This window comes from Geotrypetes seraphini, chromosome 1 (genome assembly GCF_902459505.1).
Source record: "Geotrypetes seraphini chromosome 1, aGeoSer1.1, whole genome shotgun sequence".
NCBI classification, from domain to species: Eukaryota; Metazoa; Chordata; class Amphibia; order Gymnophiona; family Dermophiidae; genus Geotrypetes; species Geotrypetes seraphini.
In genome coordinates this window covers 264,011,153-264,036,034 of record NC_047084.1, presented here as the reverse complement: position 1 = coordinate 264,036,034, position 24,882 = coordinate 264,011,153, and the positions used below count along the sequence as shown (strand labels likewise).

The following is a 24,882-nucleotide window of genomic DNA, read 5'->3' as shown; positions in this document are numbered from 1 at the left end:
CTTAGCCTCTCTCCTGCTGAAGCAGGTGACTAAGTGCTCAGTGGGGGCAGCCTTTGTGACCTTCAGGGCTCGGCATGGCTGGTAATTCTATCCACCATGCTGTAGATCCTTCGCAGCCTAGGAAATGCAAATTTTAATCACCTTAGGGTGACTGTGCCCCTGGAGCTGGATAATTTTCTGAATTTTTGAAATTTTGTGGTCTGCATCTCAACTGGTGTTTTCTCCCTGTGCAGTCCCAAACAGCCTCCATGGCTTCTCTCAGTGATGATACTCCTTTGGACATATCTTCAATTCACCCTGCCACTGTGCTTATGCTGCCTGACCCTGATTCTTGGGGATCCTGATGCAGATGACTTGCTTGCTGACTCCTTATTTGCAGGTGCAGTGTTTCCTGAGATGGGAGATCAGGGACTGTGTGCTGGGTCTGTGGATCCTTTTGAGGTTTTTGGAGCCTGGAAATGCTCTTACAATTCTGAATTTCTTTGTGTTTGCATCTTTGCTGAACCTTATTTCTGCATCTTTGAAGGAGTTCTTTTTGGTCACTCAGCCAGCTCCATCCATTTCTTCCTCCTGGCTTTGTGGTGTGTGCTTGCACTCTGCTGCCTTCCCCTGGCACCCTGATATGTGTGTTCTGGTCTCGTAGCAGTTGATGAGGGTGCTCTGAACCTTGCTAGAGCTATATCATGCTGGTATCCTCTGGCACAGGAATGTCAATATTTTTTTTTGGGATCAGCTCATGGTGGATTCTTTGGTGGCACAGGTGGATAAACATACCTCTCTCCCCAGTGTGGGTGATGTAGTGTTAGAGGGCTATGCAGGACTGCTGGGTGGATCTGGTCCTCAGGGAAACTCTGATGCAGCTGCTTAATGCTGCTTCGGTGAAGTCTTTTCACAAATGAGTGAGATGGTGGTTCCCTCTCCTCAATCTTTTCTGACCAGGGCAGATTATATGGAGGATGCATTGTATAACCTTTTGTGGATTTGGCAAAGGTGTCGGTGTATTCCATCTCTGTCCGCAGAATGCTTTGGTTCAGACAGTGGATGGGTGTTTCCACTTCCTGGGCTACTTTGGCTGAACCTTATGGATTCTGGAATGGACCGTCTCCCTAAGATTCTGCCTGATAGCAGACCCAGACTCTCTGGGGTTCTGGTCATTCTAATTTTCATGGCTCGCAGCTCTTGTAACCGTATGCAAGTGTCATTTTGCAGATATCTTCACAGAGCTACCTCTGATGGTATAATGGCTACAGTCATTTCCAGCCTTCTACTTCCAGTTCTGCGTCTCCTGCTGAAGAGGCAGAATTGTGTCAGGCCTAGGGATGCTCCTCTTCCGATAGGGGGTTGGCTCTCAGTCTTTCTTCCCACCTGGATGCAAATTTCATCCAACAAGTGTGGACTCTCCTACAGGTCATCTGGTCAAGACGCTTAAGACACACCCGTCAGTGCTGGCAGGATATTCCAGCTATAGAGCCAATGTCACCCGAACATTCTACTTTTTCTTGCCCAAGAAAGGCTCAGAAGATTGGAGTACTATTCTGGATCTTCAACTTGTGGAGATGGCTCTCAAGGTTCCACACTTTACAATGGAGTCTGTGGATTCAATCATTGCAGCAATGTCCCCAGAAGAGTTTCTTGCCTCTCTGGATCTTATGGATGCATATTTGCACATTTCCTTTATTCCAGAAAACCCAATTTTTTGTGGTTTCATGTTCTAGATCTGCATTACCACTTCTCGGCTCTGCCTTTTAGGCTGGTGATAGCACACTGGACTAGTGCTGCCCGATTCAGGAAAAAAAATTTTGATTCGATTTTCCTGCCCAATTGGGTGTTTTGGTTTTTTTTTTTTAAAACATCCTGGTGGGTTTATTTTATAGCCTCTTCACCCCCTTTGCCCTCTCCTTACCACACTGGCGCTGTGGTGTAAACAAAACAAACAAAAAAAACTTTTCCTCTCTGTTAAATCCTAACTCACATTCGCAGTCTAATACCAGCTCTGGCAGGATACACGTTTCAAATCTGACATATTGTAATCACAAAACAGAAAATACAATTAGTTTTTCTACCTTTTGTTGTCTGGTCATTATTCAAATCTTGTTGGTCCCAAGCTCTGGTTGTCTTCTGATAACTTGCTTGCTAGGATCTCTCCTTTTTTCTTTCTCCATGCTAACCATCAATCTTCCATCTCTATCCTCCCCTTCCATTTCCCTTCCCTCTGCCAGAGGTCTGTCATCTTTCCTTTTTTTTGTCTCCATCCACAGATCCACCTTCTCTCAACTACCCTTTCATCCAGCATCGCTCCCTCCTTCCCCACCACCCCAGGGTCCACCATCTCTCCCTTTCTGTTCCTTTCATCCCTAATTCCATTGTCCACCATCTCTCTCACTCTCCTCTGTTTTAGACCCATTATTTCTTTCCTCCAAAGTCTGGCATATGCACGTCTCTTTGAACCCCCCCTTCCCTCCCTCCCTCCATTTACTTCTACACCAGGACCCCCTCCCCTGAACGCCTGCACCCCCCTGAAGGCCTACACCCCACCCTTGAAGACCAGCCTATCACCCTGAAGGCCTGCACCTCCCCCCCCTGGAAGGCATGTACCACTCCTCCTGAAGGCCTATACCCCACCACTGAAGGCCTGCATGTCCCCCCCTGAATGCCTACACCCCACCCCTGAAGACCAGCTTGCACCCCTTCTGGAAGGCTGCACCCCCCCCCCCCGAAGGCCTGCTTGTCCCTTCTGAAGGCCTGTACCCCCCTCCCCCCGGAAGGCCTGCACCCCCCCACAAAGGGCTATACCCCCCTCCCCCGGAAGGCCTGCACCCCCCCCAATGAAGGACTACAACCCCCCTCCCCCCAGAAGGCCTGCGTGTTTAATTTATCTAAATTCATCAGCCTGCCCTACAGAAGAAGATCGCTGGCTCTAGCGATCTTTGCAAGCTGCCATAGGTTGTCCGAGTTGTCTTCTCTGTGCTGCGGTCCCACCCCTTCTCTGATGTCAGAGAAGGGGGCGGGACCGCGGCAGAGAGACGACAGCTCGGGCAACCTATGGCAGCTTGCAAAGATCGCTAGAGCCAGCGATCTTCTTCTGCGGGGCAGGCTGCTGAATTTTGGTAAATTGCTGCGGGAAGCCGGACACTAGCGGGAAAGCCACTTCCCGACTGACCCTCCCCACTCACCCTCTAAAGCAGGAGTGGCAGGCCAGCAAGAGACAGCGCTGCCACTCCTGCTTTAGGGGCGAGGGGGGAGTATCAGTCAATGAATCGGGAGGCCGATTTTTTTGATGGGGTACATAAGAACATAAGCGTTGCCTCTGCCGGGTCAGACCAGGGGTCCATCGTGCCCGGCAGTCCGCTCCCGCGGCGGCCCCCCAGGTCCATGACCTGAAAGTGTTCCCTACCTAACCTGAAATATCCATACCCTATTCGCTCAATGTCCTGTACGGTAAACCTCTATCTGTACCCTGTTATCCCCTTCGCTTCCAGGAAGTCATCCAGTCCCTTTTTGAACCCCAGAATTGTACTCTGTCTTATTACCTCTCCGGGAAGCGCGTTCCAGGTGTCCACCACCCTCTGAGTGAAGAAGAACCTCCTTGCATTCGTTATGAATCTGTCTCCTCTCAGTTTTTCTGAATGACCTCTTGTTTTAGTTGTCCCTGCTAGTCTAAAGAATCTGTCCCTCTCCACCTTCTCTATGCCTTTCATGATTTTATAAGTTTCTATCATGTCCCCTCTCAGTCTCCGCTTCTCCAGGGAAAAGAGCCCCAGCCTGTCTAACCGTTCGGCATATGAAAGGTTCTCCATACCCTTTATCATCCTCGTTGCCCTCCTCTGGACCCTTTCGAGTATTGCCATGTCCTTCTTGAGGTATGGCGACCAGTATTGGACGCAGTATTCCAGATGTGGGCGCACCATTGCTCGATACAGTGGCAGGATAACTTCTTTTGTTCTGGTAGTGATACCTTTTGTGATAATGCCCAACATTCTGTTCGCCTTTTTTGAGGCCGCTGCACATTGTGCCGCCGGCTTCATTGTATTATCTACCAATACCCCCAGATCTTTTTCCTGGCTGCCTTTCCCGAGTACCCTCCCTCCCATCGTATAGCTGTACATGGAGTTCCCCTTCCCTATGTGCAAGACCTTACATTTCTCCACATTGAAGCTCATCTGCCATTTTTTTGCCCACTCACTCAGTTTGTTCAGGTCGCTTTGCAATTCTTTGCATTCCTCAACAGTTCTGGCCCTGCTGGAGAGTTTTGTGTCATCCGTGAACTTGATAACTTCGTACTTTGTCCCCGTTTCTAGATCATTAATAAATATATTGAACAGCAATGGTCCCAGCACTGACCCTTGCGGAACACCACTTGTGACCCCTATCCAGTCAGAGTAGTGCCCCTTTACTCCTACCCTCTGTTTCCTGTCCGCCAGCCAATTTTTGATCCATCTGTACACGTCCCCTTCCACCCCGTGACTCCACAGTTTCTTCAGTAAGCGTTCATGGGGCACCTTGTCAAAGGCTTTTTGGAAATCTAGATATATAATGTCTACTGGGTCACCTTGGTCCAATTGCTTACTTATCCCCTTATGTGGTGGAAATAGACAATGTTCGAGCAGACTTCTTCAGCAAACAGATTCTGGATCTGGGCGAATGGCCCTGTCCACAGCAGCATGCTGAGCCCTTGTGATGCACTGGGGTTGGGCCCGTTTCCACCTCCTGGCCTCGGCAAGAATCAATACAGCGAATCACCAATTCAGTTGCTGAGCCTGGAAGAGAGGGGCCCAACGTTCTGGAGCAGCTGTGGACTCAGGAGATTCTCCTGTATTTCCTCCTTGGCCATTGTTTTACCGGATCAATCGATGTATCACTGCCCATCTAGGCCGTGTTGTTCTGGCAGATTGCGGTACACAGATCTGGTGCGTCTGCGCAGGAGTTGCATCCTTCAGCTGAGCGACCATCCGGACCCCCTCCTGCTAAGTTCAATGTCCTTGGAAGTTCTGGGTCCCTTTGCGCTTATGGCATGGCTCTTGAGCACGCAGCCTCAGAGCACAAGGGAGATATTCTGCTATGATTGTAGATGTTCTTCTCAAGTCTTAAGAAGTCGTCCATGTTTTCAGCTTGTGCTAAGACATGGAATGCCTTGCAGTGTTGTTGTGTCCAGGACCAGGTGGTGCTCAGATCTCACTGATTCTTGCCTGCCTTCAGGCTGGTCTGGATAAAGGGTTCTCTGTGGCTTATCTTTGGATCCTGGTGACTGGGCTCTCTTGTTTTTAGATCCCGGGAGCATTGGTCCTTATGGACATCTCGTCCTGATGTCACTGATTTTCTGAAGGGGGCTCTTCATGTCAGACTGCCAGTTAAGTAGTCTTTACCTTCCTGGGACCTTAACCAGGTGCCGTCTAGCCTTACCAAGGCTCTTTTTGAGCCCCTTTGAGATGCTTCCTTCTTGGACTTGACACAAGACCATTTTTTGGTTGCCATTCCTTCAGCGCAATGTGTAGCAGAACTACAGGCTTTGTCTTACTAAGCTCGTTTCAGCCATATTTCGGAAGCTGGGTTTTCCCTTTGGAAGGTTCCTTCTTTCCTGCCGAAGGTGGTTTCAGCTTTCAATGTTATTAAGGAAGTGCATTTGCCTGCCTTTCAGTCTAAATGTTCCGGGACACAGGATCGCCTGTTGAAGAAACTGGATGTGCGCTGAGGTTTTCTACGTTATCAGGAGATCACCAACAAGTTTCGCGTGTCTGACCATTTGTTTGTGCTGACTCATTCAGTTACGCAGGGCACTCACGCTACCAAGACCATGATTTCCAGATGGATCCGTAGGGTCTGGGGAAAGAGTCTCCTGTTTCTGTCAAGGCGCATTCTACCAGGAGTGTGACTTCTTCGTGAGACAAAGCTAGATATGTGTCTCCTGAGATTTGCAGAGCGGCAAAGTGGTCTTCTCTTCTCACCTTTACCAAATTCTAAAGTGGACGTGGCACCAAGACAGGACTCCGCTTTTGGGTCCTCGGTAGTAAGGGTCGGCACAGCAAGCCCATCCTAGCTTTTTAGGGGACTGCTTTTGTACATCCCTACTGCCTAGATCAAGGCTGCCCAATTCTGGTCCTTGAGATCTACTGGCAGGCCAGGTTTTCAGGATATCCACAATGAACACGCATGAGAGAGATTTGCATACCAAGAAGGCAGTGCAGGGAAATCTCTCTCATGCATATTCATTGTAGATATCCTGAATACCTGGCCTGCCAGTAGATCTCGAGGACCGGAATTGGGCAGCCCTGGTCTAGAATGTCTCACTTATTGTACTGAAAAAAGATATATATTTACAGTGGTAAACTCTTTTCCAGTAGATAGGTGAGACATTCTAAAGACTCCTTCCCAGTCCTTCCTTCACCTACTGTTTCAATCTGTTGTATGCTTCTCCAAGTTGAATCTTGGATGCCTGTCGGCCTTTGTGGGCTGGGAATAATTTATTTATATATTTCCATTGGGGAGTAGTTTCTGAGCTCCTTTGAAGCCAGTTATGGTGGTATACTGTTTAATTACTTTTGAGCAAAACAATTTGTTTAAGACTGTTGCTATGGTTATCTCTGCTTCATGTGTATTGAGTTGCTCTATGTGCTTGGGTACTAAGTGAAGATGGAGCCAGAGAGTCCAGTGAAGTACAACAGAGGCAGAATGAAAAATCCAGAGTGGATTCCTTCTGCAGCAGCATTCGGCTATAGGGAAATAACCCTGCTGTCTAGAATGTCTTACCTATCTACTGGAAAAGAGCTTACCAGGGTAAGTACATAATCGCATTTTAAAGTTGAGCAGTTTGGGGGAGAAGCTCATATGCATGGAGTTCCCCTTTAATCTAGATAGCATCAAGAGTTCAAAATAGTTTTCAAGAATGTTGCTTTTTACTGCTCTGAATATCCTTTTTTAAATTGAAATTATTCTAACCAAAGAAAATCAGGCAGTATCCCTGCATATTACTGTACACTTATGTATACTCATTTTCATAACAGATTAAAATGTTTGTTTTTTTACAGTGGTTTAAACATAAAAGCATAGGAGGGTATTTATCTTCCCATTATGTCCCTGTTTTCTTCATACTACAAGTTTGACTAGTCTTACTCTGGTCATGACATCATCCTGTGTTGCTTGTATGCATGCCACTTTTTCACTGTGCTGTCCAATATTGACTGTTGTCTGCATGCTTGTAGCTGATAGTGTTGAAAAGCTTGGTTATTGTTGAAAAGCTTGGGTATAGTTTGCTGTGTTTACTTAATTTCCTGTTACAGGATGCACCTCTCTCTGACTGTACGGAAACTATTGAAGGGCTCGATCTCTCAGAGCTGGCCTTTAGTTCAGCTAAAAGTCTCTCGGTTAGAAAGGTACTTACTGCCCTGTCATTAAATATCTACACGTTTCCTGTGAATACTTGAAAAACTGTGTTTACCACTCTTACATGGATCCTTATTTATTTTAAGATAGTATTTGTGTAACTAAATTTACTATATTTTAAAAACTGAGCAAAAATCTATTTCACACCGTTGAGTATACGAATTAAAAACATGTATGTTGTATTAATTTTTTAACATCTTAAGTTTGTGACTAATATCAAGTTTCAAGTTTCAAATTTATTAGCATTTAATGAATCGCCTATATAAAGTTTCTAAGCGATTTACTAATTAAAAACCATCAGATGGTGGTCACATATATAATTTTTACACATTAATTATAAAACAAACTATTGACATTTTAAACAATGGGGAAAGAGACAAACATGAATAAGAGGGAAAAGAGGGAAAAGTTATAATATCATTACCTGTTGAAATTAACAATTAAGGAAAAACACAATAGGGAATAATGGGGTTGGAATGTTTGATAGTCTTAGTCAAATGTAAAGAAGTTAACATAAAATATGCTATGTATCAAAGGCATCTTGAAACAGAAAGGTTTTTAAAAGTTTCTTAAAAGTTAAAAGGTCTTTTTCAATTCTAATAAAATTTGGTAAGGAGTTCCACAATGTTGGGGCCATGACGGAAAATATGTCATTTCTTCTTGTGCCGATGATTTTCAAGGAGGGAATCGATAAAAGATTTAAGGAGGATGAACGTAATGAACGTGATGTATTGTATGGAATAATCATTTTAGATATGAATTGTGGTTCATTAAGAAGTAATGTTTTATATACTAAAAGTATGATTTTAAACGTAATCCGATGGGAAATAGGAAGCCAGTGTGATTTAATCATTAGGGGTGTGACTTGGTCGTATTTTTTTGCTTTATGAATTAACTTTATTGCTGTGTTTTGAATTATCTGAAGTCGCCTTTTTTCTTTCTGAGTAATATTGATCAGAAGTGAATTGCAGTAGTCCATTTTGGAAATAATTAGTGAATGAATTAGAATATTAACAGATTTGGTCTCTAAGAACTTGGAAATGGAACGGATGAGACGTAACCTATGAAAACATGATTTAACTATTTCACTAATATGTTTGTTAAATGATAAATCTACATCAATGGTTACACCAAGGATTTTCAGATATGGTACAGATTCTAAAGGTGTATTGTCAAGAACGAATGGCAAAATTGGAGTTAGGTTTCCTTTCCAGGTGAAGAACATGGTTTTTGATTTTTGGATGTTCAGAGTGTGTGGCGCAGTGGTTAAAGCTACAGCCTCAGCACCCTGGGGTTGTGGGTTCAAACCCACGCTGCTCCTTGTGACCCTGGGCAAGTCACTTAATCCCCCCATTGCCCCAGGTACATTAGGTAGATTGTGAGCCCGCCAGGACAGACAGGGAAAAATGCTTGAGTACCTGAATAAATTCATGTAAACCGTTCTGAACTCCCCTGGGAGAACGGTATAGAAAAATTGAAAAAATAAAAAAATGTTTAACCAATTTTTTATTAGTCCCAGTTTTTCATTAATGGCTTTTATTTTGTCTGCTTTTTCTGGGTTGAAGGGGTGTAGAAGTTGAATATCATCAGCATATGAAAAAGATGTGAAACCTAGTGATTGAGAAATAGTTAGAAGAGGTGATAAGAAAATATTAAATAGAAGAGGAGATAGTATAGATCCTTGGGGTACGCCGTATGTTGATGAGTAAATTGAAGAGTAGACGTCGTTAAATCTGACTTGGGAAGAGCGATCCGATAGAAAGGAAGTTAGCCATTTTAAAACTTGACCTCCTATGCCTAATGATTTCAGCCTAATTAATAAAAGTTCGTGATCGATTGTGTTGAAAGCGGCAGATAAGTCTAATGAAAAAAAAGCTACAGATTTGTGATGATCGAGGGTTAGGGTTATCCATGCTTCCAGTGCAAAAGGGATGGTATGCTGAATCTAAGGGTTGTCTTAACGTGCTTGCAAGCATACTGCAGAAGATGTCAATCACAGCTTTTCAGCTCTTCCTCCTCCAAGTTCTCTGCTGCCCCCTTCGATTCTTTGTGCTGCAGGCGAGCTCATTGAAGGTGTAGTTCTGATCTGTGCTCTCTTTATTTTTTACTAGTTTGCATTTGGGGGGGGTTCAGTTTGTGGTTTAGATGCAATTCAGGGGACTGCTGTGCCTGCTTGGAGAAGAGCAGACTTTAGTCTGCAGCTGGCAGGTGAATCCTTCTGGGACCTTTGCAGCCAACCTGCTGAATATTTGTGGAGCTCTGGGTTCTGGGACCTCAGCTTCCTTGACTTGATCAGGAGCTTCAGTGCAGGCTGTTAGGCATCAATATCATCCTTCAGGTTACTCAGCGGTGCCAGCTGCAGTTTTGTCTCTCCCTCTTCCTTTCGGCATTCGTCACAGCCCAGAGGGGGCGGAGGCTTGGAAACCCGAAGATCTCGGTATGGCAGCTGACCAGCGGCTTGAGGCAAAACATCCCTCCTGATCCAGCTATTCTTTCAAGGAACTGAAGCAGGTTGCAGCACCATTTCCCTAGCACTGGTCTGTAAGTACAGGCTGTGACAGCCTATTGCAGGGGTAGGGAACTCTGGTCCTCGAGAGCCGTATTCCAGTTGGGTTTTCAGGATTTCCCCAATGAATATGCATGAGATCTATTTGCATGCACTGCTTTCAATGCATATTCATTGGGGAAATCCTGAAAACCCAAATGGAATACGGCTCTCGAGGACCGGAGTTCCCTACCCCTGGCTTATAGGGAAAATCAGAAGGGGTGAGGGTTCTAAAAAACTGTGTTTTGACTGTTTCTACAGCTAAGGCTATGTTGTTCTACCCATCCCCCACCCCCTTTTCTCTGAAATCCTATATTTTATTGGTAGGAATGGAATCCTCAGACCCTAATACCCTTATATCATGCTTTAGTTGCGCTGGATGAGCGGCTGAAGAGCTCCCTTGGGCCATGTGCCACGTAGCATGGGACAAAGGGGCTGGGAGCTTTGGGCTTAGCCCCTCCAAAGGCTTCTAGGGTTAGAGAAAAGCAGATGGTCCAGTCAGGGGGGGAAGGGAAGAAACACCTTCTGGAGCCCTGGGACAATAACCCTGTGCACAGTAAGGGCATAGAGGCTTCGCAGCCCAAGCAAAAGTGTTTATTCTATCCTAAGGGGCAAGGGGAGTTGCCCTCAGGCATTTACCCAGGAGTTCATTAATCTCCTCTGGCAGGCATATGCACAAGGCAGAAATCTGCTTGTGAAGTCTGCGGAGTGGACCAGCGTGCAGGCCTCACTGGAGACTCGGAGCGCTTCCTCCCTGAGAACAGAGACTATTCTGGACTATGATGGTCCATTGGACAGGAACTTGGAGGACAAAGGGTCAGATTTTTACTGTCCCAAAGTGAGACTTCCCTGATTGGAGAAGCAGCCTTCCATCCAAACAACCAGGAGGTATTGGCTGTAGATCAGGGAGAGGATCCCTCCATTTGCCAACTTTTTAAGTCCTCTTTACTGGAGATCATTAGGCATGTAGATAGCTGGGTAGTTTGTGGACATGAGGATCACTTGGTCACTTGCCTGCCTGGTGCGAAGGTGGTGGACCTCATACATCACCTGGATAAAATTTTAGACTGTGCTGGGGAGAATGGGGAGAAGTCTGCTGTCTTGGTACATGAGGGTACAATGACGTTGGGAGGGTTTGGAAGCCAAATGTAGGATCTTAGGTAGGAAGTTAAAATCCAGAACCTCCAGGGTACTATTTTCAGAAGTGTACCATGCGCAGTACCCAAGAGACAGGCAGAGCTCTAGATTCTCAATGTGTGAATGAGGTGATGATGCAGGAAGGAGGGTTTTAGATCTATTAGGAACTAGATGACATACTGGGAAAGGGGGAGCCTTTTTTTGCAGAGATGGACTCTACTTTAACCAGGGTGGAACCAGGTTGCTGGTGTCAACATTTAAAAAGGAGATGGAGCAGCTCTCAAACTAGAAACTTGGGGAAGGCCAACAGTCACTCAAAAAAGTATGGTTTGGAACATGGTATCTTTAAAAGATATCATCAAAAAAGGGAAGATAGAACATCCCGATAGTGAGATTGCAATATAGACCACAGTAGACCAGGTTTCCTTAAATATAGAGCAGGCTGATTTTAAAGATTGCAAATTATCCATGCCAACTGCTGAACAAAACTATAAATGGATATGACAAACATTGTTTGAAATGTCTATGTAAATGCCAGAAGCCTAAGAAACAAGGTGGGAGAGTTAGAATATATTGCACTAAATGAAAAGATAGATATAATAGGCATCTCTGAGACCTGGTGGAAGGAAAACAACCAATGGGACAGAGGAGAGCAGAAAGGACTACAGGGTGAAACTGAAAGAAGCCAAGAGAGAGATACGTTTGGCGAAGGCACAGGCGGAAGAACAAATGGCTAAAAATGTAAAAAAGGGAGATAAAAATTTTTTCAGATATATTAGTGAAAGGAGGAAGATAAAAAATGGAATTGCTAGGCTAAAAGATGCTGGGAACAAATATGTGGAGAGTGATGAGGAGAAAGCAAATGTGCTAAACAAATACTTCTGTTCTGTGTTCACAGAAGAAAATCCTGGAGAAGGACCGAGATTGTCTGGCAAAGTTACACGAGAAAATGGAGTAGATTCTGCACCGTTCACGGAGGAGGGTGTTTATGAGCAACTTGAAAAACTGAAGGTGGACAAAGCGATGGGACCAGACGGGATCCATCCCAGGATACTAAGGGAGCTCAGAGAGGTTCTGGCGAGTCCTATTAAAGACTTGTTCAACAAATCTCTGGAGACGGGAGTGATTCCTGGGGATTGGAGGAGAGCGGATGTGGTCCCTATTCATAAAAGTGGTCACAGGGATGAAGCAGGAAACTACAGGCCGGTGAGCCTCACTTCAGTTGTTGGAAAAATAATGGAAGTGTTGCTGAAAGAAAGGATAGTGTATTTCCTTGAATCTAATGGGTTACAGGATCCGAGGCAACATGGCTTTACAAAAGGTAAATCGTGCCAAACGAACCTGATTGAATTTTTTGATTGGGTGACCAGAGAGCTGGATCGAGGACATATGCTAGATGTAATTTACTTGGATTTCAGCAAAGCCTTTGATACAGTTCCTCATAGGAGGCTGTTGAACAAACTTGAAGGGCTGAAGTTAGGACCCAAAGTGGTGAACTGGGTCAGAAACTGGCTGTCGGACAGACGCCAGAGGGTGGTGGTTAATGGAAGTCGCTCGAAGGAAGGAAAGGTGACTAGTGGAGTCCCTCAGGGTTCGGTGCTGGGGCCAATCCTGTTCAATATGTATGTAAGTGACATTGCTGAAGGGTTAGAAGGAAAATGTGCCTTTTTGCAGATGATACCAAGATTTGTAACAGAGTAGACACCGAAGAGGGAGTGGAAAATATGAAAAAGGATCTGCAAAAGTTAGAGGAATGGTCTAATGCCTGGCAACTAAAATTCAATGCAAAGAAATGCAGAGTAATGCATTTGGGGATTAATAATAGGAAAGAACCGTATATGCTGGGAGGAGAGAAGCTGATATGCACGGACGGGGAGAGGGACCTTGGGGTGATAGTGTCCGAAGATCTAAAGGCGAAAAAACAGTGTGACAAGGCAGTGGCTGCTGCCAGAAGGATTCTGGGCTGTATAAAGAGAGGCGTAGTCAGTAGAAGGAAGAAGGTGTTGATGCCCCTGTACAGGTCATTGGTGAGGCCCCACTTGGAGTATTGTGTTCAGTTTTGGAGACCGTATCTGGCGAAAGATGTAAGAAGACTTGAGGCGGTCCAGAGGAGGGCGACGAAAATGATAGGAGGCTTGCGCCAGAAGACGTATGAGGAGAGACTGGAAGCCCTGAATATGTATACCCTAGAGGAAAGGAGAGACAGGGGAGATATGATTCAGACGTTCAAATACTTAAAGGGTATTAACGTAGAACAAAATCTTTTCCAGAGAAAGGAAAATGGTAAAACCAGAGGACATAATTTGAGGTTGAGGGGTGGTAGATTCAGGGGCAATGTTAGGAAATTCTACTTTACGGAGAGGGTGGTGGATGCCTGGAATGCGCTCCCAAGAGAGGTGGTGGAGAGTAAAACTGTGACTGAGTTCAAAGAAGCGTGGGATGAATACAGAAGATTTAGAATCAGAAAATAATATTAAAGATTGAACTAGGCCAGTCACTGGGCAGACTTGTACGGTCTGTGTCTGTGTATGGCCGTTTGGAGGAGGATGGGCAGGGGAGGGCTTCAATGGCTGGGAGGGTGTAGATGGGCTGGAGTAAGTCTTAACAGAGATTTCGGCAGTTGGAACCCAAGCACAGTACCGGGTAAAGCTTTGGATTCTCGCCCAGAAATAGCTAAGAAGAAAAAAAAAATAATAATAATTTAAATTGAATCAGGTTGGGCAGACTGGATGGACCATTCGGGTCTTTATCTGCCGTCATCTACTATGTTACTATGTTACTATGTCATATCGAGGTACAAACTATATTACAGTGAAAGGGTGGATTGAATTGGTGGAGGTGTAGTGTTATATGTTAAGGAGGGCCTTGAATTGAATTGACTGAAAATTCTACAGGAGCAGAAACATACTTTGGAATACCTATGGGTAGAAATTCCACATGTAAAACAGAAAAGGATAGTGATAGGAATGTACTACCATCCACCTGACCAGGATGAATAGATAGATGCTGAAATGGTTTAGGACATTAGGGAGGCTACCAAACTGGGTTATACAATATTAATGAATGATTTCAACTACCTGATATTTATTAAAGAATTTACTCTGAAAATAAACACAAAGACAATAAGGAGACATGTTATAGCATATATTTATGCCTCTCAATTCGCACAAGTGATGTCAGCATGTTCAGAAATGTTTGAGACACTTGCTTTTACGCTTGTACTGTACATTTGTCTCTCTTTGCAAGAACCATCAATAGTCTCCCATCATACTGGGATTGAACTTTCCTGATATCTGCTTCCATCACCTTGATATCTTGATGAAATCTTTTCCCATTCTCATCGCTGACATTACCAAGATTGGGTGGGAAGAAGTCGAGGTGAGAATGTAAGAAGTGCATTTTAAGTGACATTCTGGCACCCATTAGCTGATATGCTGTCATCATGTTTTCCACAAGCTCAGCATAATTCTCTGATCTGTGATTACCAAGAAAATTCTGAACAACGAGCACAAATGCTTCCCATGCTGCTGATTCAGCTGGGTTGAGCTTCTGTTTGAACACATCATCAAGGTCCAACAAAAACATCTTTGATTTTGGCTTCACTTTTCTCAAAACCAAATGTACTTCTTGATTGTGCAGTAAATTGTCCGCAGACATAACAGAAATTATCAGGATGGTTAACACAACTTCGTCTGTTCATAATTATAATATCTTGGACAAAATATAAAAATTCATAGGTAGAAAATGCAGCACAATCACTTTTTAATATAAACTTTCAAATTATTTGTATATTTGATCGATTAATGTAATGTAATTTATTTCTTATATACCGCTACATCCGTTAGAAACATAGAAACATAGAAAAAAAGCGGCAGAAAAGGGCTACAGCCCACCAAGTCTGCCCATTCCAAGTATCCCCCCCTGAATTTACTTCCTTAAAGATCCCACAAGAGTATCCCATTTATTCTTAAAATCCGTCACGCTGCTGGCCTTTACCACCTGGAGTGGTAGTCTGTTCCAATGATCCACCACTCTTTCGGTGAAGAAGTACTTCCTGGAGTCTCCGTGAAACTTCCCTCCCCTGATTTTCAGCGGATGTCCTCTGGTGGTCGAGGGACCCATGGGCCAGGAGATATCATCTTCTGGCTCGATGCGTCCTGTGATGTATTTATACGTTTCGATCATATCTCCCCGTTCTCTTCTTTCCTCGAGTGAGTACAGTCGCAACTTCTGTAGTCTTTCTTCATATGGGAGATCCTTGAGCCCCACGACCATCCTGGTGGCCGTTCGCTGAACCGACTCGATCCTTTGCACGTCCTTTCGGTAGTGTGGTCTCCAAAACTGAACACAGTACTCCAAGTGCGGCCTCACCATGGCTCTGTACAACGGCATTATAACTTCAGGTCTCCTGCTGACGAAACCTCTGCGGATACACCCCAATACCTGTCTTGCCTTGGAGGAAGCCTTCTCCACTTGATTGGCAACTTTCATGTCTTCACTAATGATCACTCCCAGATCACGTTCCTCCGTGGTCGTAACCAAAGTCTCGCCATTTAGTACATAAGCTCTACGCGGGTTTCTCTTGCCCAAGTGCATTATCTTGCATTTTTTAGCATTGAAGCCTAGCTGCCAAGTATTTGACCATTGTTCCAGCAGCAGTAGGTCGTGTGACATAGTATCAGGTAATGAGCTTTTGCCTACTATGTTGCAAAGTTTGGCGTCGTCGGCGAATAGTGATATCCTTCCTCTAAGTCCTTGTGTCATATCTCTTATGAATAAGTTGAATAGAATTGGGCCCAGGACCGATCCCTGCGGCACTCCACTGATCACGTCCGACGCTTCAGATGGGGTACCATTCACCACCACCTTCTGACGTCTGCCGTTCAGCCAATCCCCAATCCATGTAGTTAGAATGTCTCCTAATCCTATCGATTTTAGCTTGTTTAGTAATCTTCGATGAGGGACGCTATCAAATGCTTTACTGAAGTCCAAATATACTACGTCTAGTGACTCTCCGGCGTCCAGTTGTCTAGTAACCCAGTCAAAAAAGCTAATCAGGTTAGATTGGCATGATCTACCCCTGGTGAATCCATGTTGGTGTGGATCACGTATGTTTTCTTCGTCTAGGATTGTGTCAATATGCTGTTTGATCAGCGTTTCTATGAGTTTACACTATAGATGTGAGACTCACCGGTCTGTAGTTTGCTGTCTCTGTCCTGCAACCCTTTTTGTGGAGTGGGATTACATTGGCGGTTTTCCAGTCCAAGGGGACCACTCCTGTGCTTAGGGAAAGATTGAAAAGAACCGATAATGGTTCTGCCAGGACTTCTCTTAACTCCCTGAGCATTCTGGGGTGTAGGTTATCCGGTCCCATTGCTTTGTTTACTTTGAGTCTTGATAGTTCGTTGTAGACACTACTGGGCGTAAATTCGAAATCTTGAAACGGGTCTTTCCGGTTTTCTCCCGTCTGAAGCTGAGGACCAGCTCCCGGTGCTTCACGAGTGAATACTGAACAGAAGTATTTGTTTAGTATTTCTGCCTTCTCAGAGTCTGATTCTGCAAATTTACCGTCCGATTGCTTCAATCGTACTATGCCATCTTTGTTTCTTTTCCTGTCCCTGATATAGCTGTAGAAAGATTTATCCCCTTTCTTCATTTTTCGTGCTAGCTCTTCCTCCATTCGGAGTTTGGCCTCTCTGACTGCTGTTTTGACAGTTTTGGATCTGTCAAGATAGTCCTCTTTTGCCCCCTCCCTGCCTAAATGTTTGTTGGCGATAAATGCGTCTTTTTTCTGTTTAACTAATTCTGCGATTTCCTTACTGAACCATTGGGGTCTTTTGTTTTTTCTACTTTTACTTACTGTCCTTATGTATCGGTCTGTTGCTTCGTGTAGTATGGACTTCAGGGACAACCACATATCCTCCACGTTGTTAGTTAGTCCTTGTTTATGTAGTTCCTGATGGACGAACTCTCCCATTTGATTAAAGTCTGTGCCTCTAAAGTTGAGAATCCTTGTTGCTGTGCTTGTTTTTGGGAATCCCTTTCTGAGGTTGAGCCATATCATATTATGGTCGCTGGAGGCCAGTGTTTCCCCTACCGAGACCTCAGTGACACTATCTCCGTTGGTGAGGACCAGGTCCAGTAACGCCTGGTCCCTGGTGGGTTCCAACACCAGTTGCTTGAGGCGTGCACCCTTTATGGAGTTTAATATTTTTTTGCTGCTACCCGTGGTTGCAGAGAGTGTGTTCCAGTCTGCATCTGGCATGTTGAAGTCTCCTAGTATTACTGAGTCCCCGCGCAGCGTGATATTCTCTATGTCCTCAATCAATTCCATGTCTTTGTCCTCCTGTTGCCTGGGAGGTCTATATATCACACCAAGATATAGGCATTTTTCATTCCCTCTGGCCAGATTTACCCAGAGGGATTCTCCAGTGTATCTAACATCCGTGATTTTGGTGGTTTTGATGTTTTCCTTAGTGTATAATGCTACTCCTCCTCCCAATTTACCCACTCGGTCGCATCGAAGTATGTTGTACCCTGGTATAATCATGTCCCATCCATGCGATTCCGTGAACCAGGTTTCAGATATCGCTATCACGTCAAGATCGGCGTTTGCTATTTCAGTCTCTAATTCTAGAATCTTATTGCCCAAGCTGTGTGCATTAACATACATAGCCCTCCATATCTGTGAAGAGTTTTCCTTATTTGACAGTGTGGTTCCCGAAAACTCAGTGATATTTCTCCCTGATCTATTGTGGGTATCATTGGTACTTACCTTAGACTTGGTAGTATGAGTGCGATCTGCCTCCTCAGTGTGATTTCTTACTGCTCTGGGATATAAGTATGTACCCTCCCCCAACTTACCTAGTTTAAAGCCCTATGGAGTAGTCGGGCCAGTCGATGTCCAAATACATTTCTACCTCTTCTGGTTAGGTGGAGTCCGTCTGGTCCTTGTAGTCCCTGAAGTGTCTCGCCGTGGTTAAGGAATCCAAAGTTCATTTCTATGCACCACTCTCGTAGCCATTCGTTAGTTCTTCGAATACGCTCTTCTCTGGCTCTGCCTTTGTCTCTCACTGGAAGGATTGATGAAAAGACCACTTGGGCTCCTATCTGCTTCAACTTCTTTCCCAGCGCTCCAAAATCTCTTGGGATGTTCTCTGTGGTGTTCCTAGCAGTGTCGTTAGTACCTACATGAATGAGAAACATGGGAAAATGGTCATTAGGTTTTAGAATTTTGTCTAGGTTAGTGGTAATATCCTGGATCCTGGCTCCAGGGAGACAGCAGACCTCTCGTGCCTGCAAATTAGGCCTGCAAATCGGTCCCTCGGTGCCCCTTAGCATGGAGTCACCAATAACTACCACTCTTCGATCCTTCCGAGGGGGCCGGTCTATGTGCTCTTGATTAGATGTTGTCGGCTGGGTATCTTCATGAGTCTCTTCTGCTATTTCCTCGGTGCTTTCGTCCTGTAAGATCTGATATCTATTTTGTAGAGTTAACTGTGGTATTGATGGACGATTATCCTGTTGAAGAGAAAAAGAAGAAGAGAGTGAGAATGAGGTGGGTTTGTTTCGCTTGCCCGTAGAGGAGGTTACCAGTTGCCAGGGGCCAGCATCTCTAATCATCTCCTGGATTCCACTCGTTGTGCTCAGTGCTGTGTGTTTGGGTGTGTCGAGGATGGACCTGTCGTGGGTTCTCCCTGTGATGTGTGACAGTTCCAGGATGGCGTCGTCGATGAAGGCCTCGTCATCCTTTATGCTCCTCAGGCGCGCTACCTCCTCCCTGAGGCTCAGTAGTTCCTGCAAGATATCATCGCCTAGTGTTCCCAGCTCCTCTGTCTGCGTAGAGACTGTAGTGCTCATTGAGAGGGTGGGGAAGGTCTCGGTCTGCACTGAGACCTCTGCCCTCTGAACCATGTTGCCCTCTGCCATCTGTGTACAGACCTCGACCGTCCCCTGGGTCCCTCCGGCTGCTGGAGTGTCAATCTTGGTAGCTTTGGTACCTCGTGTCCTTCCTGCCATTTCCACGTTAGAGAGGTGTAGTTCTGTAAAGAGAAAGGATGAGATGTCAGAGAATATGTATTGAGAAGGTTGAAGATAGAGATATTAGAATGTCAGAAGGGGTTTTTTTTTTTTTGTTTGTTTTTTTTTTTAATATAAGGGCTGAGAGATTTGAGTAAGGATTAACTATCCGGCTGAGAGTATAAGAAAGTGTATGGGTGTGAGAAGAAAGGAGGAAGTGTATGGGTGTGAGAAGAAAGGAGGAAGAGTGTGCTTGGTTAAGATGAGGCCCTTCTCAAGGCTCTTCGCAAAGGCGCTCTCGCTAAGGCGAGCGCCTTTGCCGCTCGCCTTCGCCGCGCGCCGAACGGCTGCGCGCCGTTGGCCCGCCTCCTTTTATGGAGGGGCCCGGCGCCTACTGCTGATGCGGTGGGGGTGGGCGGGGCTACTCGCCGCTACCCCGACGCTGATCTGGATGTTTGCCGCTCGCCTTCGCGCTCCTCTCGCCCTCTCCTGCTTCAGATGCTGCCTGCAGTCTCCCTCGAGTGCTGCCTGCGAAGCTCCCTCTCCCTCTCCCTCAGCAGTGGCCTGACCGTCGGCTCTCCTCCTTTTATGGAGGGGCCCGGCGCCTACTGCTGATGCGGTGGGGGTGGGCGGGGCTACTCGCCGCTACCCCGACGCTGATCTGGATGTTTGCCGCTCGCCTTCGCGCTCCTCTCGCCCTCTCCTGCTTCAGATGCTGCCTGCAGTCTCCCTCGAGTGCTGCCTGCGAAGCTCCCTCTCCCTCAGCAGTGGCCTGACCGTCGGCTCTCCTCCTTTTATGGAGGGGCCCGGCGCCTACTGCTGATGCGGTGGGGGTGGGCGGGGCTACTCGCCGCTACCCCGACGCTGATCTGGATGTTTGCCGCTCGCCTTCGCGCTCCTCTCGCCCTCTCCTGCTTCAGATGCTGCCTGCAGTCTCCCTCGAGTGCTGCCTGCGAAGCTCCCTCTCCCTCAGCAGTGGCCTGACCGTCGGCTCTCCTCCTTTTATGGAGGGGCCCGGCGCCTACTGCTGATGCGGTGGGGGTGGGCGGGGCTACTCGCCGCTACCCCGACGCTGATCTGGATGTTTGCCGCTCGCCTTCGCGCTCCTCTCGCCCTCTCCTGCTTCAGATGCTGCCTGCAGTCTCCCTCGAGTGCTGCCTGCGAAGCTCCCTCTCCCTCAGCAGTGGCCTGACCGTCGGCTCTCCTCCTTTTATGGAGGGGCCCGGCGCCTACTGCTGATGCGGTGGGGGTGGGCGGGGCTACTCGCCGCTACCCCGACGCTGATCTGGATGTTTGCCGCTCGCCTTCGCGCTCCTCTCGCCCTCTCCTGCTTCAGATGCTGCCTGCAGTCTCCCTCGAGTGCTGCCTGCGAAGCTCCCTCTCCCTCAGCAGTGGCCTGACCGTCGGCTCTCCTCCTTTTATGGAGGGGCCCGGCGCCTACTGCTGATGCGGTGGGGGTGGGCGGGGCTACTCGCCGCTACCCCGACGCTGATCTGGATGTTTGCCGCTCGCCTTCGCGCTCCTCTCGCCCTCTCCTGCTTCAGATGCTGCCTGCAGTCTCCCTCGAGTGCTGCCTGCGAAGCTCCCTCTCCCTCAGCAGTGGCCTGACCGTCGGCTCTCCTCCTTTTATGGAGGGGCCCGGCGCCTACTGCTGATGCGGTGGGGGTGGGCGGGGCTACTCGCCGCTACCCCGACGCTGATCTGGATGTTTGCCGCTCGCCTTCGCGCTCCTCTCGCCCTCTCCTGCTTCAGATGCTGCCTGCAGTCTCCCTCGAGTGCTGCCTGCGAAGCTCCCTCTCCCTCAGGATGAACTGTCCTAAAATGCAATATTGTGTTACAGAAACGATAAATACCAACGTTTCACAATAGTGTTATTGACAAAAATGATATAAACACAAACTCAAGCATAACTTAAAAACAGGATGTGATAGACGAAAACTGTTTTCAGATTTGGAATCGGCATGTGGCCCTTGTTAAGGTACAGGTGACAGTAGCAAAATGTTTGTTGACCAGTGTAATTAATCCAGACTCGACATGGCCTTTATTTCAGCAGCTCATGCCTTTTTCAAGAGTCTACAAATACCATATCAAGAAGACGGGTAAATAAAATCAATTAGCACCTGCACATATTATTAAAAACTTAAAATAAAACATGAAAAATGACTTTAAAAACATACAGCATTATAGCATATACAACATAGTGTTAAGACTAAAACTTTAAAAAGTGAATCTAATAAAAACTAATGACAATGACACACAACAGCTCAATAAAAGTTATGTATATCCACTAGACAATACTATATAGAAACAAACAGTGTTGAACAGAGAGCCAAATAAATAACAACTTATTATGAACATGCTGTACTGAGAAGAGCCACTATATGTACATCCAATAGTGAACTTTTTCATCCATTACATGACATGGACAAACCACAAATTATTGTGTATATGCATAAATCAATTCATCACATACTAGCTGCTTGATTGTTAGGATCCACAATATATTTGCATTGACTCATGCAGAAAGTAGAAATAGCTGAAAAAAGAAATATTTATAGAATATATACAAGCATACCATCTGAATCTAAGTACTCTAAAAGATGTGTTATTGGATAAAATAATAAGCTAGGACAAAGTGATTAATGAGCTAAGGCTTTTGTGTAAGCCACCAGAGAATAATAAAACCCAAATAAGCTATAATAAATTAAATTAATTGTCCTGCTCGTTGGGTGTTCTTATAGATTTATGGAGCGCTCCAAAGATAGATCCAATAAAGATCTGCTTGCTGAACAATACCAGAGTTGGAGACATCCCTTCCTCACGACTCTTGTGCTTGGATTTTCACTGTTATTGAGGAGTGGATTTGGTTTTGTTTTTGTATTCAGTTCTGATGCATCAGAGAAACTCAAAACAAATCTCTGTAACACTGAAAGATGGCAAGGGATCAGTTTGACAAACTGAACATTGGCCAATTCTAGAGTGCTGATAGAATTGAAAAATGAAATTGCAAAGCTATTAGTAATTTTTAATTTTTCTTTAAAATCCAGCATAGTACTGGAAGACTGGTTAACATAATGCCAGTTTTTAAAAAGGGTTCCAGATGTGATCTGGGAAATTATAGAATGGCGAGTCTGACGTCAGTGCTGAACAAAATGTCAAGAGACTATTATAAAGGACAAAATGACAAAATGTATACATAAGCATGGATTAATGAGAGAAAGCCAACATGGATTAATCAAGAGAAATCTTGCCTCACCAATCTACTGCATTTCTTTGAAGGGATGAATGAACATGTCGATAAAGATAAGCTGGTTGATATTGTGTATCTGGAGTTTCAAAAGGCATTTGACAAAGTACCTCATGAAAGCCTTTTGAGGAAATTAGAAAGTCCATGGAATAGAAGGTAATGTCCTATTATTGATTAAGAACTGGTAGACAGAAAACAGAGAGTATGTTTAAATGGTCAATATTCTCAATGGAGAAGGGTAAACAGTGGGATTTCCCAGTGCTGGGACCTCTGCTTTTTAACATATCAATGACCCAGAGATGGGAATAACTAGTGAGATAATTAAATTTGTTGTTCAATGTTAAATCACAAGAGGATTGTGAAAAATTGCAAGAGGACTTTGGGAGACTGGGCATTGAAATGGCAGATGACGTTTAATATGAGCAAGTGCAAAGTGACGCATGTGGGCGAGAGGAACCTGTACTATAGCTGTGTGATGCAAGGTTCCATGTTAGGAGTCACTGCCCAGGAAAATGGTCTAGGTGTCATCGTTGAGGCTACGTTGAAACCCTTGCTTGGCTTTTTATTTGAAGGGACATGTGTAAGTTGTTTATTGTATGCTGCTGTTTTAATAATCTGTTATGTTCTGTTTTATTATATATGTAATGTTTCATTTTAATTATGTATGTATTATCCACAGGGATGATTGATATGTGGGCTTCAAGTATGTTAAATAAATAAAAGATGTAGGGCGGTGGCTAAGAAAGCAAATAGAATGCTAGGAATTATCAGAAAAGGAATGGAAAACAAAGCTGAAAATGTTATATCGCTGTATGGTTTATGGCCTTTGTATCGAATACAGTGTACAATTCTGGTTGCCATATCTCAAAAAGATATAGTGGAATTTAAAAAGGTACAGAGAATGGTGATGAAAATGATAAAGGGATGGGATGACTTCCCTATGAGGAAAGGCTAAAGCAACTAAGGCTCTTTAGCTTGGAGAAGACGGCCTAGGGGTGATATGATAGAAATCTATAAAATATTGAGTGGATTGGAAAGGGTAGATGTGAATCGTTTGTTCACTCTTTCCAAAAATACTAGGATTAGGGGGTACGCAATGAAGCTACTAAGTAGTAGATTTAAAGTAAAGAGCCGGGCAATGCCCCCCCATCTCATCCGTACTGGCGTTCCTGCATGAAGGCATTGACAACGGGTTAGCAGTGGGTATCCCTTAAAGTTCAAGTATCAGGACTCTCCTGTTTCCAGGACCAAGAGAAGAGAGCTTCGCTAGTGACCCACCCGGACATAGGTTCCTGAAGGGTGTTCTGAGACTATGGCCTCCAATTCGAGAGCCATTTCCATCCTAGAACCTTAATATAGTCTTACAGGGACTCAGACCCTATAAAAGCCCTTACATGAGGCTTCCCTCATGGATCTCTCGGTCAAAGAAGGCTTCTTGGTGGCAATTACCTTTGCCAGGGGAGTCTTAGAATTACAGGCCCTGTCATGCAAAGAGCCATTTCTCTGAATAGAAACATAGAAAATGACGGCAGAAAAGAGCCATGGCCCACTAAGTCTGCCCATTCTAATGACCCCTCCCCCAACTTCTTCCCCCAAGAGATCCCACATGCCTATCCCATTTTCTCTTAAAATCTGGCACACTGCTGGCCTCAATCACCTGCAGTGGAAGTTCATTCCAATGATCAACCACCCTTTCGGTGAAGAAATACTTCCTGGTGTCGCCATGAAATTTCCCACCCCTGATTTTCAGTGGATTCCCTCTTGTGGCCGTGGGTCCTTTAAGGAAAAAGATATCATCTTCCACCTCGATACGGCCCGTGATATATTTGAACATCTCAATCATGTCTCCTCTTTCTCTATGTTCCTCGAGTGAGTATAGCTGCAATTTACTCAGCCTTTCCTCGTACGGGAGATCCTTGAGTCCTGAGACCGCCCTAGTGGCCATTCGCTGAACCGATTCAACTCTCAGCACATCTTTTTGGTAATGTGGCCTCCAGAATTGTACACAATATTCCAGATGAGGTCTCACCATGGATCTGTACAACGGCATTATGACTTCGGGCTTCCAGCTGACGAAACTTCTCCGGATACAACCCATGCCTTGGATGAAGCTTTCTCCACTTGATTGGCCATTTTCATGTCTTCGCTAATGATCACTCTCTAAGTTCTGCTGCAGTCCTAGCTAATGTTTCGCCATTTAGGGTGTAAGTTCTGCATGGATTTCTGTTGCCAAGGTGCATGACCTTGCACTTTTTGGCATTGAAGCTTAGTTGCCAAGTTGAGGACCAATGTTCCAGTAAGAGTAGGTCCTGTGTCAGACTGTCGGGCAATGTGCTTTTGCCTACTATGTTGCATAGTATGGCGTCATCGGCGAATAATGTTATTTTACCCTGAAGCCCCTGAGTTAGGTCTCTTACGAATATGTTAAATAGGATCGGGCCCAGTACCGAGTCCTGCGGCACTCCACTAATCACCCTCGACGTTTCTGAGAGGGTACCGTTGACCACCACCCTCTGAAGTCTACCGCTTAGCCAGTCTTTGACCCATGTAGTTAATG

At 45.4% G+C, this 24,882-nt stretch overlaps 1 protein-coding gene across 10 annotated transcripts in view; it reads left to right on the top strand.

Moving 5' to 3' along the window:
* The window catches only part of ADD1 (adducin 1), a 251,869-nt gene that overhangs the window by 168,124 nt on the left and 58,863 nt on the right, over window positions 1-24,882 (top strand). For 6 of the 10 annotated variants that reach the window (XM_033950494.1, XM_033950510.1, XM_033950528.1 and 3 more), the window contains exon 13: window positions 7,275-7,367. The exons of the other annotated variants lie outside the window; for them this stretch is intronic. In XM_033950494.1, the coding sequence (XP_033806385.1) occupies window positions 7,275-7,367 (93 nt within the window). The remainder of the gene's footprint in view (window positions 1-7,274; window positions 7,368-24,882) is intronic. 10 annotated transcript variants of the gene reach the window in all.